The sequence below is a fragment of the Corapipo altera genome, unplaced genomic scaffold (assembly GCF_003945725.1).
Source record: "Corapipo altera isolate COAL_440 unplaced genomic scaffold, ASM394572v1 65, whole genome shotgun sequence".
In the NCBI taxonomy this organism is placed as follows: domain Eukaryota; kingdom Metazoa; phylum Chordata; class Aves; order Passeriformes; family Pipridae; genus Corapipo; species Corapipo altera.
This window is the reverse complement of record NW_020884891.1, coordinates 1282572-1301543: the sequence shown is the minus strand read 5'-3', so window position 1 is coordinate 1301543 and position 18972 is coordinate 1282572. Positions and strand designations below refer to the sequence as shown.

Below are 18972 nucleotides of genomic sequence, written 5' to 3'. Positions count from 1 at the left end.
AGATTTCTTTTAGGAACAAAAAAAAATCAGGTGATTCTATTCTGCTGTGTCTGACTGCAGAAGTCTGCTAACGAGAAAAAAATGTAGTGCCAAAAATAAAAGAAATTTTGAAAATTATACATATAGATGTAGACAGGAATAAACATAATGACAGGGAATAGATTCCCCATTGCTCTATTTAAAGGTCCTTTTTGTTTTTAAGTGACAGTGATTTAATTCAGGGCATGTGTGTGTAAACATGGAGTTTTTAAGTAAATAAGCATTGTGCCTTTGACCCAGGAATGAAAGTAAAGAAGGAACAGGTGATCACTTAAATTCCACCTGACTCAAATCACCTTTGAGCGAAGGGAATGTTTTAGTTGCAAAGTTCAGAATTTGGAACATACAATAATTAGGAAAATGCTTAATACCAACCCACCCTCTTTATTAAGTCATTTCTTCAAGTATTTTTAATAGTGCAAAATACTGGTTTGCATTAGTACAGTTACTATGGGAATTCACAGTCCAAAAAAAAAAAATCTTAAAAGATTTCCAAAGTCAAACAAAAAACTTTTTAATACTGTATTTTTAGCAAGAACATTTTTAACAAAGAATGTGTACTTTAACTTAATATGGTACAACAGAGAAACCATACTTAAAAGTTTCCATTATCTAACACTCTACTGCATATTCATTTTTCCATCTTAAAAGACCAAAAGCCAAGCTGAACTGAGCATTAAAAAAAAAAGCATCAATTATAATCCTCATATTACGTCAGCTATTAGGGTTTAGCTCACACTTTTGAATTGGTCATCTAATGAAAGGACAATTTTTACATCGTTCTTTTAAAAAATGTACACACATTTCTTTTTAAAACGTAATATATATCGAGTATCTGCTTCAGTAAACAAAGCTTAATTTATAAACACAATCGAAACAGCTCCATGTTGAACAGTTTCAGTGATAAACTGGACTTGTTTGATGTACAGCCAGTGCAGGACCGGTGTGGCTTAAAATCATTGTGCCTTTGCTATCCAGTAATAGCCACCTCCTAAGGAAAAAAAAAAAAGTTCTTTTTGGGATGGGCTGGGGAGGGGGAATAATTCCTGTATGTGCTTAAAAATACTAAAACTCCTTTCTATCTCCGGGGACCTAAAAATGATCTGTTGTAACAGGCTTGGTTTGGTATGGTAAGCTTGTAAAAAGTCTCAGGATGTCTTAATACGGCAGTTTTTCAATGCAGCAACAGTAAATTGCTTGGAATTGTCCTTCAAGTTTCATGCTACAAATCCTGTTCCTCACACAGTACTGAAGGCATCAAAGGTTGGAAGGGACATTTCTCAGGAACTATATAGTCTTCAGATAGTGGTCATTATACATTTTTCAACAGTAGGTGGTTCCTTCAGTACATGATGGTCGGTTTGATGTATGTTCTGTTTTCTGGAGGGAAAAAAAAAATGACACAGTTAAAACATTTTATAATTAACTGACACTTTGGTGGCTTCCTCACTTTTTCGTGGACCTCTTTTTAGTTCAAGCCAGATGATCAGATCTATAAATGATATAAACTCTCCATCATGTGAGCATGTTTTATACAGGAAAAGGAGGCACTGGGTGACAAAACCCAGCCAAGCCCTCAAGAAATGAATGTCTGGCAGAGAAATGAGGTGCCTCAGGGTACTGGTCACCTCCCAACTCAGGTGCAGGTGTGGGTACTGAGCTGGGCCCAGGACCCACCAGCCCTGCTCTTCCAGTCAGCAGCTGCTGACTGCAGGCTCTAAATACCTTGATTTGGATTTTCTTCCTTTATGGCTTTTGCTTTTAACTGAACACTCATTTTCCTTCTTTTTTTTTCCAGAAGGCAGCCCGTGTTGGATTGCCTTCCTCCCTAGGACAGAGCGAGTAACATGGCACCAGCTTCACAACAGACCCTTATCACATGCACAGAACCTGCCAGGGAACAGGGTGTTAAACCAAAACTGCAGTGCTTTAAGAAAATGTAAATCAAGATCTGTTCTTAGAAAACTGTTCTTTCATTCACAAACCACCACGTTTCGTTTAAAATTCTATTTCTTTATTTAGAGAATGAAGTAGAAAAACACTTATTTCCTTCATAAATATATTCCTACTTATATTACCTATCAACTGTGATTTTTCACATTAAGCAACTTCAAGCCCAGAGAAAAAAATAAATATTGAAATGCCCACAGAAACTGAAGCTAACAAGAATCCATATTCCTGTTCATTATACAATGAATCATGAATCCACCCAGCTAAATCTGCAAGTACTGATCTGGAAGATGATAGCAAAATGATAATATGGAGAAGCATTTTGTATAATGTTGACATCTCTCCCATTACTGTTTTACATATGCCAATACTGAACACTCCTAAGGATCGAGGAAGTATTGACCTGCTAACTGACACTGATCCTCGGAGCAATCTCCAAGTTTGCCACATTTCAATTTCAAAATGCATTTCAGCTATAATATGAGTGATTTATCATTTAGCAGTAGCTGTCAAAGTAACCTCCTAGATAAAACAAAAACATCTGGAACCATAAACAGAGGAGAGCAGTAGCTGAATTTTAATCCAAATCCGACATGTTCACTTCATTAGGAACAGGAAACAGCTAATTAGTAATTGAATGTTTCGTGGTTTTAAGGAGGCTCAGACTCTCCAAACCAAGATGATTTAATATGTATTTTGGACGCAAGCACAAATAAAGATCGGAAGAGCCAGGGACATAACAGCTCCAGAACATTTGGGAGCATGGGAACCTCCAAAGAAGTGACTCAAATTAATTTGTTTCAAGCCTTTGGCTGATGAAAATTACTGTCTTAAACTTAGTGGGGGAAATACTGAAGCCTGGGGAGGGGGTGAGCAGAAATGCAAGTATTGGATACTGTGGGGTTTGTTTTAATTTCTCTCCTTGTGATTATTAAAAAGCTGCACTTGATACCTTCCCAGTGTAGGCTGTTCTTGATATTTTTATTTTATTTTAAAAAATATTTTTCTAGCTAAGGTAAGAGGTGGACATTGAGGGTACTGAGTGCTGAAGGACTGACTAAACTTCAGAACAGGTTTCCATATTTCCTTCCAATTTCCTTTATTTCTCTAGGAAAGTTCAACAGAGGTATCTGGAATACCTGTAAGAGACAAATTAAATGCCACAGCTAAAGCCCAGTGCAGCCACTCAGGGGATGTCACTGATCAGTGAACAGAAAGTGTACAGTTAAATATTTCCTTTTTTACAACGCTCTCAATTATTCTCCAGAAATTAAAACACTTTTTTGTTGCTGTGCAATAAACTGAACTCCATGGCATTAACCACGTCACACAGCAACCACCTCTGAGGAATTAACGTGTTGGGAGCAGCTGTGCCCCCACTTACACAGGAAAGACAATGTGATGTTGTCAAATTAATCTTTTCTGGAGAATATTCACCATCTCCTCAGTGCAGCTAACTGCAAGCTACAGACCATTTTATAGCATTTTACTGTATTATACAGCAAAGATTTGAATAAATCTGTGTGCAATAAATGTATTCTTTTATAAGGTTTATCCCTTAATCAAATATTCATTTATGTGGGCTTCATTCTATTAAAAACCGAAATTATACAAAGGTGAGCAAAAGCGTAGATTTACAGTAGTTTAAAGCCTAATCTCATTCTCTAGGGGTAATACTGACAATATAAAAACTGTATAAATGATATTCCCTAACACTAAATATGCTTATGAGCCCCTTGTGCACGTTACACTGCTTTACAGCCTACAGAGCAATGCATGACTGGCTTAATAAGCAAGACATTTAGAAGGGATTTTTTTCCCCTTCACAATGTGTAAGACAAGTAAAGATCTCAGAGTTCCTTGGTGAGCCAGAGCCTGTGTTAATAATTACTGGAATTTTCCCTCAGGATGGCGTTCTCTTCCCTGAGTTGTTAGTCCAGGGTATATTCAGCTCTTGCACTCTTTTTAGCCACAATATCATCGTTCAAGGCTTTAATGTGTGTATAACAGACAAATCCAAAGGCAATAATCATCACCTGCATGTTTATTCACATTTATTTTGTTTTCTTTTTTCAGCCTATTCAACATCCTCTAATTTTCTGAATCCTTTTTGAGGCTCTGGTTTTAAGATCTCTGTTTTAAGTTGAGAATTCGGCTGTATTTCCATAAAACTACTTTAAAACCAAAACTGTGTACCCTCCCAGTGTGCCCTGGCAATGCTGGTGTGCAAACCCAGTCCAGGCTGGGGAGCAATGCACCACAGCTACACCCTGGGATTGCCAGGTAACTGTGGCACACAGTAAACTGGTGAAGGGAGGAAATTTTGGATCTGCTTCGTAGTGAGAAACCCAGGATAAATTTGTTGTATCAGTAACTGTAAATTACACATGCAGTTTATAAAATACACCCCAGCACTACAGGTTGTAGAGATGAAATAATAAACTGGAAATGCCACTTTGCCAACTGAGCTGGAGGAGGAGCTGGGAGAGCAGCTGGAAAACAGGGCAGGTGGAGCTGGGACCTGGCAGTTTCTGTAGCCAGAGAAGGGGAGAAGGCAGCCCTGTGCCAGACTCTGCACTCTCAGAGCCCTTGCACAACTCCTGCTGGAGGGGATGGATCTAAGGGTCTGACAGCACACCACAAGTATCCTACAGGACAGGAGTTGATCTCTCCACCCTTGCCAGGCTGTGTGAATAGCACCTGAGATCAGAGCCAAGCCCAGCCCTGGATGCGGCAACACGTGGGAAATAACAATAAATTAACTTGCAAAGCTGGGGCTAATTAGTTTGAACCAGTCTCTCATTTTGCAGAAAGAAAAAAAAAATGAGAGAACAGTTTGGTTCTACTGTGGATCACAGCCCTCAGAAAACCCTCTTTCCCTAACCCTCTTAGCAGACAGGAGTGCTGCCTGCCTGGAAGGAGGCTGCATCCAGGCTGGGTAAGGGCCACAGCAATTACAAAACACAGCAAAGGATCCCTTCACTACAACGATAAAAAAAAGACCTGGCTTGCAGCCAGCTCTCATGGATTTGGGCTGGTTACTCAGATGAATGACAACAGGAAAACTGACTTTGCCTGCTTATTAGTTGTCCAGTAAAACTTCTCCCTTCCTTTTATCTGCAAGTATTGTCCAAACTGAGCACCAAAAAGTAACACACGTTGAGCAGGGCAAGGCTTCCTCCAGACCCATGGAAGAACCTGGATAATAAATGGTGCTTCTGCAGCAGTACTAACCAAGGTTGGTTTGCTTTCTTTTAACCCCTCACACTTTCCTATGGCCTCTTTCCACCTCTGCTGATGTGCACTCTGATGTCCAGTGCTGCCTGGAAGTCTCCTCCCTACAGGCAGGAGCACGCCTGCCTGACCCTCCAGTGCAGTTCACTCACAGACCTGCTGGTTTAAGCTTTCTTCCTCACTTATTCTGTGCTTAAGACTACCCTATCAAATATTTCCACATAAACATTAATAGAGCTGAAAACACTTGTACTAAAAACAGGATTTCCAGCAAGTAACAACAGCCAAGGACAAGCTCACTGAGCACAGACCATGCAGATGCTGGATTGCCACAGTCAGTTTGAGCAGATAGGGAGGTAACACAGTGGTTAGTGGTTCCTGCTTAGGAAATATTCAAGCCTACAGACACTGAATTACTGAATAAATGTTTTAGCCCTTTGTAAGGACAGACAGGTCCAGATCTCCACGCTCAGTGGTCTCCTGGGGAAACCTTTACCCACCTTCTGTTTCACGCAAATCACAAAATCTCAGCGCCCTCCCTCATATGTTTGTGTGTACAGGCTTACACAGAGAGAGACAGCCAGAAAAACACTGTGTGCCAAAAGGAAAAACAGCACTGAGACTAAAATGACTCAGCCAGGGCAGGCACCTCACAGCTCCTCACTGAACAGGGCCCTGCTCTTGGGGAGCAGAAGAGCAGCTCTCAGCCACACCGGCCGCTGTGTGCACGGGTGTCACAGTCTGGTAGCTGCATAGGAACTTGAGAAGAGTTCTTCTAGAAACATTGCACAAGGTAACTACTAAGGGTTTAATAACACAGAGCATCCAGAGCAGGACATGCACCAGGGACAGAGCCTAGCTTGGGCAGGAGGAAGAAGAAAAGGCCCAAGACTCAAACGAAGAGGGCTGGATTTAGAAACTGACTGGTTAGATCAGAATACTGAAAAATATGGCACAGTTTTCTTCATTATAAAACCCCAAATAAGTTCCAAAAATCCAAAAATAAAAAGTTACTCACTTTTTAGTAACTGAGAGGTTTTGTGCCAAATCTCTGCCAGATTATTTCACAAACAAAAGCAGCAGCAGCACCTGCCCTGGGTCGTCTCCTGTTGCAGGTATAGTGAACCGTGTTCTCACCTCACCTTTCTGTGAGCAGCCTGTGCTGCTGCCTCCTTCTTGAAATGCAGAGGATTTTAATTTTTTGTAAATTGTTACCATCAAGTATTACAGTAACATCTAATTTTTAAGATTTTAAGCTAACATTGCTCTGCTGATTGTTCCAATATCCCCTAACAATGAAATATCGTAATACAAAAGTTAACTAAGGTATAAACATGCAAAAGGAGAAGTCTCCCTGCGATCATAAAATGATGTTATTTTCTGTTCAGCAGTTCATGTTACTGCTGTTCATGCTAATTAATTAAAGGAGCTGTTGCTGTAATGTGCAAACAGGGAATCTGAGAAACTGAGAGGGCTTTTAGGTCTCGGAGTGAAGTTAAGTCAATCTGGGCGCGGGCAATCAAATGTAATGAAATCACTTGTCAGTGCTAAGCTTGCAAAAACTGTGAAGTTTGACTAGGGAGTAAAAGGATTATAATTAGATTTCCAATAGGATAATAACTAAATGGCAGAAAGCAGTAAAGAGAAAATATTACTTTGTTAGCTAATGGTGCTGCTGTTCGGTTTTAGTTTTTATCAGCACACTTGTAGTTGTGCTAATTTAATTTGCTTTTATCAGCAAAAATGCACTACTCGAATGGTACTTGAATGTCATTTGCAAAAATCATTGATCTGAAGGTGCACTTAATGACACCCAGCATGTTTATTTTATGTGAAAGGGAGACTGGTTGATAAAATGCTTGATGTACTATCGTGCTGGCCCACGAGTGAGCGATGCAAGGGGAGCAGGAGGGTGTCTGTGTGCTCATCACCTGCTCCTACTGCAGGAGTTTCATGACCACTGCAACTACTGCTGTTCTCTTCTGTCAGCTAAAAGCCTCCCAGATCAAGTTCTGAACTAGAAGATTCAGTACATGGAGGATGGAGGTATTAGACTGTAAAGTACAGAAAAGTTTCAAGTCTCATCTGCGTGAAATTTCCGTTCAATTAATATACAAAGCAGAGAGAAAATGAGTCAACTAAATGGAAAAGATTTATAATGCAGATCAGAAATGCAGTACATGAACAGCTTGTGTTAATAAAATCATTTTAAGAAATGAGCATAAAATATGATATGACTTAATCACTGTGAAAGGTGGCTGTGCAGTAGTTCTGTAATTTTCCTTTAAACCGTCTTAAGGAGATACTGGCAGTGGAACTAATTGAATTTCAAAGGAAAGGCACCGTGTGAATGATAGATTTCTGTCCAGCAGAGCTATTGACAACAGAAAAAGAAAGGTCTGCATTGATGCTAAAGCCTTTTTCTGTGCAGTAGAGAGAGATTTTGGAAGCTTGGAAACAGCTTTGTATTAGGAACATGTGTTTTGACCCTTCCTCCTGCCAGGGCCCAAAAAACAAAGGTGGCAAATGAAGGGGCAACGAGGAAGTGTGCTCGAATTGTTAAAGCTGGCAGTGCAATAGTAGCTGTCAGGAACACAAATGGGAAAGGGAAAGAGAATAAAAAGTTATTACAGTATCAGCATTAAAAAAAAATGGTGCTACAGGACAGAAACACTTTGAAATCTAAACAAGCTCTACCGAGAGCTCTTCAGAAACCTTTTTATCAGCAGAGATGTGTAGTGACCAACTGGTTCAGCTGCTCCCCACATTTCCATATGAGCACAGAGGTCAGACCACTGGAGCTGTCAGTCCCTATGGTGGGAAAGGAAGGGAAGGGAGGCTTTGCTATGCAAGGACATGGGACAGGGCTGCAGCTCCCACTGCACAGGTCATGCACTGAGCCCACAGACACTGAACACTGTGGATACACAGCTGTTCCTTTGGTCAGGCTTTTAACCTGAACAAATACTTCGTGAGCCAAAGCCTGTTACAACTAAAGAATGATGTTGTTGGGATCAGATTAAAAGAAAAGGGGGGAAAAAAAATCCCCCAAAACAACCTGAAATAAAAATGGTAAAATCACAACATTTTTCTGTGTATTAATAAACTACTAAAGGTAAAATAAGAGAGTTCTCTTAATTACTTTAAGTAAATGGTTGTTGGAATTGGCTGTGCATCACTTTCCTCATAGTATTTGTAATCATTTTTGATGTGAAGACACATTTGAGCCAAGTGTAATTTTTTTTCTTCAACTGAAAACTGAAATTACCTTTCTTTTCTTTACAAGAGTCTGCCCAGATGTACCTTTGAATCTCAGAATTGTGTTAGAAGAGCACTGAGCACTCATTCCAGCAGGTATCATGAATACAGCAGAAACAGGAACATTTTGCCTGTCAAATTTAAACACATGTGTCCCAACTGCTTATCCAACATTTAGACTATTTCTGGCAGCAGCAATTTTCCAATTGCAAAATTTAGAGCACAACTCTAATCATCTGTGTACATACATATATATACACACACATATGTTATATGTATATATAGGCTTTACAATAAAGCTGTGATTCTCCTTCTCTGTAATACAGAGCATATGAACCTAAAATCACAAAAAAGAGACAACAGTAAAAATATTTGAAAGCTTTCCTGTACGGATGACAGATGGACGACAGATGCACACCAGAGGTATGTGAAGTCAAGCCTTCACCAGTTGAGAAATGCTCAAGTGAGGTCTGTGTCTGTAACTGCACTGCAGCACTTCTTCTGTCTGCACAGAAGGGACTGTCTTTAGTTACCTCAGCACACGGTATTTTTGCACATTACCATTACATGATGCCATAAAAAGGGTGGAATTGCTCTTAGAACAAGTAGATATATTGAAAGAGGCAGCAGCCAGCACAGAACTGAATGGTCTGGAACGAATATGGCACAGGACTGAAGGGAGAAAAAGGCTGGTTTTACAGAAAAGCAACTCTACAAACTGGACATTCTCCAAAGTTACAGAATTTCAGTAACTGCTCAGACCAAATTTTATCACAGGTGACTGTGTGGCTCAAACAGGCTTCCAATGGTACTGGGAAAATCCTTTAGGACTCTATAGCTCAGCTCCCCCAAAGGATGATCAGACAACTCCTTACACCACGACACATGTATTACTCTTTGGGAAGCACTCAGACAGTGCATGTTGGTGCTGAACAGTGAGGAAAAAGGAGGACTGGTTAACTTAGAACGTGAACATGGCTTTCTTTCTTCACCTACACTTCATTTACTTTCAGAAAACACCTGTGATCTTGATAGGTAGGTAAGGATCACAAGTGAAGTATTTTAAAAAGACACATCAAATGTAACCCCCCTTTTGAACTAAGAGCATATATCTGAGAGATAAATATGAGGTTCTCACACCTGTACTTAAACAAAGTTGATTTCTGGTCTTGTTAAGTACTGCTCTTACACAGTTTTCTATGTCAAACAGGAAAGCAAACCGAAGTTGTATAATTCACATTTATCTTAAAGCAGAAAAACAGATACAAAAACTATTCTGCAACACATTTAATTTTTACTGTGGCTCACAACAACCAGGTAGGCGAGGGGCTGTGGTACATACTGCACCTTGCATTGCTGCACTGTCATGTTGGGTTCCGTTGTGTTCTATTTCCATATCTGGGATTCCAGCATCTGAAAGATGTGAGACTGAAGATTAATGCATTCCCCTTTGCCCCTCTCTCATGCATCTTTAGAAAAATATTTATAGCAAACTAGGGTGATCTCCAAGTTACACGGTCTTGCATAAAACATTTGGTCCTCATAGAATTTTCAGTAGTAAATTGTTTCCAAAATGTGCAAACATTGCTGGTCTCACAGTGAATTATTTTTAATGTGCTTCACATTTGTCTGACGATCAGATAATAACCAACACGTGGTATTAATATGTCTGTAAAAGCCTCTTGGAGAATGAGGGCATCTGACATATGAAAAATAAAAGTCACAATTAAACTGCTTAATGTTAAAATACATTGACTCTCCTATACAGCCAAATACCTTTAAATTAAAGCATTTAAGAATACATTCAGTGCCAGGCAACAGTTTTGTTTATGTGTGTGTATCAGTTTGTGTGAGGGCATGTTACAGATAAGGGCTGTGCAAATTGCATTGAAAACCTCAGCTCAGGCTGTGTAAGCACGTGTTACCACCCAAACCCAAACCACATCTGTCATACTGTGTGAAATATTTCCTGATTTCTAAGAAGAGCTTTCCAAAGAGGACCGTGCCCTTTCTTCCAAGTTGAGAAGGAGTCTCGTAACGATACTCACTTTGGAACTATTTAATTCCATATTGACAATACTTCTGTCTGCACAGTCCTTGGGGTGGGGGCGGGGGCTCCAACACCCCAGGGTGTTACGATAACAGATGCCATTATCCACCTTGTGCCAACAAGGATTAGCATGAAGGGTATGTGATTTGAATCCACGGCACCTCAAATCCTGGAGAAACATCTGCTTCCCTTATAACACAGCACTTAGAAATCACAGCAAGGAAAAACCCACACCTGAAAGGGAACTGTGTGTACAGTCTGGGAGGTTTTCTGTGCAAAAGCTTGTCCTGGACTTTCTCAAATAGAGAATAACTGCACTGTTGCTTTTGCAGATCACTTTAGTTGGAGCGTCAGTATCTGTCACAGGGGATATTCTGCTGGTCACCCCACAGTACCAGAGCTCTGTGTCAAGCAGGACAACCCTGCAAAGTCCTTACACAGAAGGGTAATATCTTAATAATATATGAGTAAATGAAATATAGGTCACGTATGCATATATAACTCTGTAAAGATATATGATTAAAAAGTAATATTTTCACATATATATCATTTTTTCTTATAAAATTGCAAGTGACTGCTATTCCATAGGGTTTCCCTTACTCAGATTCCTGTTTTGAAGGCAAGCCCAGGGCACTGATCTATCAGTCTGAAAAGGTTCTTTCTTTTCAAACCCTTCAGAGTTCATGTTGTATATACAAAAAATGACAAAGTCATCTGTAACTAATAACAGCATCTGTTAAATGAGACAGACCGTCAGAGTTAAATCAAAAATACTCAGAATAGCCCTTCACATTTTGTTGTCATAAAATTGTACCTGCAATTAAATTGTGGATTAAGATGCTAATGAGCTACCTGATTTGCATGTGCAATCAGATTAGCATGTAAATATCAACCTCTTGCAGGCACTAACACATATATGACTACCTGAGTGTGCCTGCAAATCAAACTTACAGCCAGGCCCACACCAGCAGATGTAAAGGTGTGTTAATTACACTGATGGTATCCCTGGATTTGTGGTTCCAGAACTGCTGGGTGCTCCTGACTGGTGTGTGAGCAGCAGGTGCTTCCCTGCAGTGGCACAACCTGGGTGAATGACCTCACAGCACATCAGGATTTTGGCTGTTTTCTGACATTAATCTCAAGGTGCTGGCTCTGACTGTGGATCCAATGTGGGCATTTGTCTGACCAGAGCAGGAAAAGATTTCTGCTGGCTCTGTCCACCCACTCTGCCCTGGGTCCCTGTCCCTCATCATGGTGCGACTGTGGCTGTAAATTCACACCTGGATCAGCCCTGGGCACTATCAGGGCTCCAGGAACACCAGGGAGGCCCTGCTCACAGTGATGTGCTGGGCTGGAAACCCCAGCAGATGAGGATGGCTCTGAGAGATCCTGTTCTCCTACTCACTCTTGAGTGCTCCAGATAAATCACAGCTCACGGTCCACCACGGAGTGAGGTGCCAGCTCACAGAGACAGCCTTGCCCTGACTCTAAAGAACAGTCTGGGCAGCCCACACAAACTAGTCAGCATTTTCACTCAGCAGTCCGGGTAGTTTTTGGTTGCAGGCTCTAGCAGTGCCCAAAGCAGGCAGCACAAATTAACAGACAGACCACAGGACACACAAACATAGCAGAGCCTGAACATTTCTCTGATTCCCGAGCCTCTGCAGAGACTTCAGAGTAGGAAGGCACAGACTAAACCTTAGATACAGAACCTGAAATTAATTAAAACTCAACTAGGTTCAGTCTTAAAGATTCAAAGTAAAGCTCTAAACTTTGGCCAGAACCATCTTAAGCAGGAGAGGCAAATCCTCCCAGCATTCAGAACATAAGCACTGTGTAGGAGATGAACTGATTTGCTTTTGTCTCAAAAGAATATTTGGGAAGTATTCAAAACCCAGTCAGCTCTGAAAGCTGATACATATTTAACAAACTTAATAGGTCCTGAGGCTGAGCAAACTTCAGCCAAATGGCTTTTAAAATGAAGCTCAGCAGTTCTAAAAATGAATCTGCTGGGAGAGAAGAGTTCAGAGAACCTTATAGGAACCAAATTTCACATTGTCTTAGCTGGCACTGTAACAGATTTCTCTGTAATATATTCAGCATTTCTTGTCATCTCTGTGTAAACTGCTCTGTCTGTTTCTCTACTTGCAGACTTATTAATTTTTTTTAATTCATGACCCAGAGCACATGGCCTGAAATAGATTTTTTTATTATTTCAGGAAAGAATTGTGAGGTTTCATTCTGGAATTTGCTCTGTGCATCATCTTATTTTTTTTCCTCCACTCAATTAAACATAATTTTAAGCTGACTGTGAAAGGCCAACTAAGACATTACCATTTAACATCCTGAGACCGTCACCTGATGTGGCCTGTTTAAGCGCCTGTTCCACTTGTTCTCTCCTCTTAGATTCAAATTCCAAAGCTTCTTGCAATTTTCTCTTTGCCTTCTTTTCTTTCTTCAAGCGTTTCTGAATTGTTGCTGAAATGTAAATACAATGTAAGAAAGGCTGTTAAGGCACAATTAATAGATGACCGAGACAGTAAAAAATTTGTGTATGTTCAGTACTCAAAGGCCCAGTTCCAGCTCGAGACACTGACACTCCTCATGGATGGAGGAAGCCTCCTGAATGTGTCAAAGATTCAATTTTAGGTATATCTTCTAACATTAAAAGGAAGTGGAATTTATTTCTGTAGGTGAACTGTCTGTGTGCAGTGGAAGAGAATCTGAATCTGAGAATACTGAGGGTGCAGAGAGTGAAATCCCAGGGAATAAAGTGGTAATTTTGGGGGTAAAAATGGAGCAGCAGTTGGGTTCATTTTGAAGCAGAATAACTGAAATATCAAGAATCTCTGCCCAAGACAGAAGCCAGGTGTAAGGCCATTGATACACTGAGTTAGGTGGGTAAATACGACGCACTGAGAAGGGGGGTGTCATCTCATCTTCTCTCTTTTACCCATGGAAAGCTGAACCAGTGCCTTGACAAACATCATCCTCAGGCCCCTGGTAGTGCCATGGGAGATTTGGCAGAAAAGAGTATTCCTGACTAATCTCAGTCTTAAAGCCAACTATAAAGCTAAAACCATAACTAGGTAATTGTACAGTATTAACTGTAGCCAGATGATCAATATCTGCATGGAGAACTGCTGACATTGGCTATGATTGTACTCCCTCACCTATACAAACTCAAGCAATAAAATGCACCTTTTAAGCCTTTTCCTTTTCAAAATCTTAATCCCATATTTAACCTTTTTTTTTTTCCTCCAGTCCCAAGTTATCAGTACTGCCAACAGCCCCCCTTCCCATGCTCCTGTGGCTAATGACCTGTCCTTACTGTCCTTATTAACGTGTCTTTATTGGTTTCTTACACTTGTTTTTTCTTGCACCGCTGCTGCAAACACACTCTCTTGTGTCTCTTCTTTGCATGATCTGCACCTCCCTTCCCAGGCAGGATCTCTACAGGCCCATCACCACACTTCTGCTGAGTCTATCCTGTGTTCAGGAAATCTCTCCTCCTGAGAGCACCCCATGTTCCAGGAGTCTGTGATCAGCTGGCACATCGGACTGGCACAAGGAAGATGAGCTGGACCAGAAGGCTGATGCCCACGTATGTTCTCAGAACTAGCAGGAGAACATTTTTAGCAAGGTCTGGAAGGGGTCAAAGACCACTGAATTCTTACTGACTTTTACAGAGCTTTCTGGATTTGTGAATGCTCTAGGAAAAATTAAAGGATACCACTGCATGGGAAATCTCTGAGGGACTTAGTAAATGATGAATGGCTAAATGTGATCTACAGAACCTAACTTTGGAAAACTGGCCAGCCCATGTGAAAAAGTCTATCTCTGACATATATTCTGTAACAATAAAGATGTGAACATGGTGATAACCTGAAAGACAAACAATTCTGATGATATTGATTATTGGTGAAACTCTCTTTCAAGTCAGAAGCCAATAAAGTCTGTGAATGCCTTAAGGTTTTTGGTGACTTAAATGTGACTCAGGAGGTGCAAGTGTGCTGTCCTAAGGTTTGGTTTACAGAAAGACACAGTGCCATCCACACTTACACTGGGGTGATGCAACATTTCTGGACACCCACTGCAATTTAACAACTTCAATAGTATTTTCTGACCCACCACTTCTCAACTGGGAAGTGCCCCTCTCTAAGTGAGACCTGGGCTGCAGACAGCTCTGTTCCACACATCTCATTTCCATTCAAAATGCACAGGAAGATAGGACTTGGCACCTACATTTTTGGTCTTATCTAGTTTTATCTTTCTGATTTCATGGATATAATCTAGAAGTAGCTTTTGGCACATGAAGTGCTGTTCCTTTCCTTCAGATGCAGATCTGAATTTTAAAAAGAATACTGCCTTCTTTTCAACAGCACGGCGAGAAATTCAGATTTACCAATTTAATTGCCTATTATTATCAAAAGCTTCCAAACAGTCATGGTTTTGTCTTAGAAGGCCCCATTTGGGGTGTGCTATTGTACTTCACTCTCCCCTGATGGCAAATAAAATTACCTAGGGTTATTTGCTTCAGCTCTTGTACTTGGGCAGACAATTTCTAATAGTTCTGTCTATTTTACTGCACTGAAGTTCTCTACAAAGCAAACTGAAACTGCAGAAATGTGGGCTAAGGAAGTAAGTAGTAAGGTGATGAAAAAAATCACCTAAAAACCCAAATTACAGCCGTATCTTCCTCACAGTAAGACTGATTCTCAGTGCTTGGAGGAAATAGGAGAAACCAAAAGAAATAAGGGATGTCAAATGAAGAAATCAGGCCGGGAATGCCTGGGCAGAGTGATACTAATATACCTGAAAGCCATGGAACTGCTCCAGTTTCACTCCTCAGAACCCACCAAAACTCTCTGTGGCCACCTGCCCTCCAGGAAATAATCCTTCAGTCACTGTTCTGTCGGCTCACAGGAAAGGGTGCTTCATTCTGGCTTTATTAAATTTAAATCTTTCATTACCAGCTAGTCCACTGCTGCAGTGCTGGAGTGTGTCAGTTAACTCCAAGTCCTCGACAGCTCTGGCTGGAAATGCCAAAGGGTTACACATTTAATAGATACCTAAACTCCATTTTTCATTCACTCACCTCTGCTTTGCAGCTCAGCTGTGAGTTGCCTTTCCAAGCTCTCTCGTAGTTCTCGCTCTCTACAAAGCTCCATCTTTAACTCTTTCTTTTCCTGCTGTATCTGCTTTTCCTGGACTCTGGCATTGTCCACAGCCACTTTGAGTAAGCCCTAAAGCACACAAAATGCAAGCTCTGAAAACACAATCTTGTTGCAGCGGTCACAAAATTCATCCATTTGTTTCTTTTACATCCTCTAGGAAAACAGAAAAATTAAAAGCAGGAACCCATAGACCTGGAGCTCAACTGGGCATTTGAAGTAGATAAAATATGAGGAATTTTGTGGCATGGAATCATTGGGTATAAGTTTGGCTAATTCATCCTCCTGCTGTGGTTTGTTATAAACACAGTGCCATGTCAGTGCTGACCTTGTTCAGCTGCTGGGGGAACACACTAGAGGAATAATGAGACTGGTGAATTTTAATATGACTATTATTGCCAATTATGAAGTCAAATAGACAATGTATGAAACCCTCTCACAATCAGTAATGTCAGGGAGTGGAAATCTAAGCATTATGTGAAATAGAAGAAATGAGAATTGCAGATACAAAATAGTTCCTAAAACTTTTTTAAGAGTGAAAAAGAAACACATGTTATCTATCATGACACAGCCAGGCCCTGTAGAGAATAATTTACCTGAATGTTGGTTAATAGTGTTTCTACTGATGAAAGACCATCAGCAAAAAGAAATGGCGCCGGAAATCCAGGAGGCAAGGCCTGTCCAGCCAGTTGGACTTTATCTAAGGTTGGTTTCATTATTGGAATGGCAATTTGGACCTCTTCTGTAAAGATAGGTTTAAAAGCGACATCAGAAAGCATTGGAAATACAGGTGAATGTAATTTCTAGAAACCAGCATTCTCTTTACCTGGAAGTAAACACAAGTGCATTAGGAAATCGAACACTGTTTCAGCCTTTGGGCAGCTGGGATTGTTGCCAAGGTAAGTTTGCAAAATAATACAGAACAATAATCAATATACTGAGACTGTAACACAGCTGTAATAGAGTACACACTATTATATCTCAAATTCTACAGAATTATACTACAGAATTATAACTGTATTACGCAGTTCATTAAACCTGAATGACCTTTCTTCATTCTATCACGTTTGCCATTCTGTGATGTGCTTTTTTTGTTGCTATAACCTTGGCAAAATTCTAATCAAGGAATGTATCACATCTCTTTACTCCTTTACCTTTACCCTTCCCATGCCCAGCAGTAAATAATCTCCACTGGGTCATCCATCCCCTCCCGCCCCGTGGTGTCAGGACAGTGTCAGCATGGGTTCCTGAACAGGTACCTGTCTGCTGTCAGCCTTCCTAGTCACTGACAGCAGCCAAAAATGCCTTGCTGAGTTCTTTCCAAGGCAGGTGGAGAGAGAGCTGGGTGGTGGTGGGGTCACAGGAATGGCTCCCGCCCTCACTGCATTTCTTACAGAGTGTAAAACCAGGACCTGGCAGCTTCTCCTTCACCCCTTGTTTCAAATACATCATGTTGGTATAGATCAAGCTGTGCTCAGACAGTAGAAATGTGTATCCAGAAAGAAACAGCAACATTAGTAATTATTTTTCAAAAATCCTCTAAATTTGGGGAAGAATCATTACCATCACCTATGAACTCGCATTTTTGAAGAGAATAATTTAACCATCTTTTAGGACAGTAAATGTATCTCCTTCTCTCAGATCCCTGTGAGTACTTCTTCCCTCGTATTCATTTTAAACACAGAGTTAATCCCTGAAAACTACAAAACTAAAATCTAGCAGTCCCTAAAGCCAAACTCGGAACGTTTCTTTTACCCTGAAATATAAAAGAATATTTCTGTGTAATATTCCATGAAAATCCAGCCTATATATATTATGATCCTGCACTTGTAGAAATCATGATGAATATCTCCTCAGCAACTGCTTTCTAGTAAAGCTTGTGCCTACTGCCCTGACCAGGAGTTCACGATGCCAGTGCTTGCTCAGGGCAGCTGCACACCAGCCCTGACAGCTTTGTCTGTCAAGTGTTTTGGTCATATTATTAAAGTCCAGATTTACAATTAGACCGTATCATACACAAAAGGTCTCCTTCTCCCACCCCTCTTATTTAAGGGAAAAACAACTCAGAAAGAATCTGACAACAATGAATTAACCCAAGGTGTCTCCCCAGTAGCACATTTCCTCGTGTAACAAACTCCAGGAGCTTCCATCGAGCAGCACTTTTTGCTGTGTGTCTAAAACACCCACCTGACAACAAACCAGGAGCATTAATAGTTTTCAAGTATTCTTTGAAATCTCTGTTTAGGGAGTATTTTGGTTTTGCTGTGTGAGTTCATTAAACAGAACATCTTCATAATGATTCTTCAGGACTAATAACAAAAGCCAGTAACCTCTACACATCCTCGGAGCAAACATCTTAGATGTAATTTAAATGATCCATTTAAAAAAATCCCAACTCAGGTAACATGCTCAGACCACGGAGTTTGTGCTGATTCAGACACACCATTTCTCATATTTAAATATATCAGTGGCAGAGTCTTTAAAATAAACTGATTAGTTGTCGCATATGATGCAGCACAGAAATAACAGCTAAGCCATGGAGTCACAAAAAACTAAACAGAAGTGGCATTTGAAAAAGAAGGTAATACATGAAGTATGCATAAAAAAACAGGAGCTGCCTTAACACCTCTAGAAATCTCTACTATTTGGAGATGAAAGTAATAACATTAAATTGGCCGAAAGGAAAATTACTATTGACTGTGAAGACAGGTTGCATGGTCTATGGTTTGTAATGCTACTGTACAGCAGATTGAAGTTTCAAAATAGTATTACTCTTCTTTAAAGAGATAGACACAGCTAAATTAGGTGCTGCTTGCTGCAGTGAGGATCAAATGCAAAAAGAATCATATTTCATCAGACCTAGTCAACACCAGGAAAATAAATAGAAATATAAGAGGTATGCAGGCAATGATTCATTTTGATAATCTGGCCCAAGAGAGACACATAGAGACAGCACACAGATCTAAGCTTCTACCAAAAGACAAATAGGACACAGAGGGTGGGAATTGGGATGACAGTGTAGCAGAGGTCACATCGATTTTCAGCAGCAGTTTTCACACAGATGAGATAACCCTGGACTCTATTTGGCCCATTGTTCATATCCTACCTGTCCCAGAAGCAATAAATTTCCAAGTCCCAGAAAAAGGGCAGTAAAGAAGAAGGATTCTACTTATGACTTCTTATGATTAAGTTTTTGTGCTAACCAAACATGCTTTGCAGACCAAGGTCACATTGCATGTTAAAGTCTGTAATAGCCGAGACTAGAAG

At 40.4% G+C, this 18972-nt stretch overlaps 1 protein-coding gene across 5 annotated transcripts in view; it reads right to left on the bottom strand.

The window, feature by feature from the left end:
• Positions 1-528: 528 nt before the first annotated feature.
• DACH2 (dachshund family transcription factor 2) overlaps positions 529-18972 on the bottom strand; it is a 248298-nt gene continuing 229854 nt past the window's right edge. For 3 of the 5 annotated variants that reach the window (XM_027645383.1, XM_027645385.1, XM_027645386.1), the window contains exons 8-12: positions 16302-16447; positions 15630-15777; positions 12866-13009; positions 9829-9894; positions 529-1419 (exon numbers count right to left, since the gene is read on the bottom strand). In XM_027645383.1, the coding sequence (XP_027501184.1) occupies positions 1382-1419; positions 9829-9894; positions 12866-13009; positions 15630-15777; positions 16302-16447 (542 nt within the window). In that variant the 3' untranslated portion in view covers positions 529-1381. Of the gene's footprint in view, positions 1420-9823; positions 9895-12865; positions 13010-15629; positions 15778-16301; positions 16448-18972 lie in introns of all 5 variants that reach the window. The other 2 variants (XM_027645384.1, XM_027645387.1) reach the window with 2 other exon arrangements.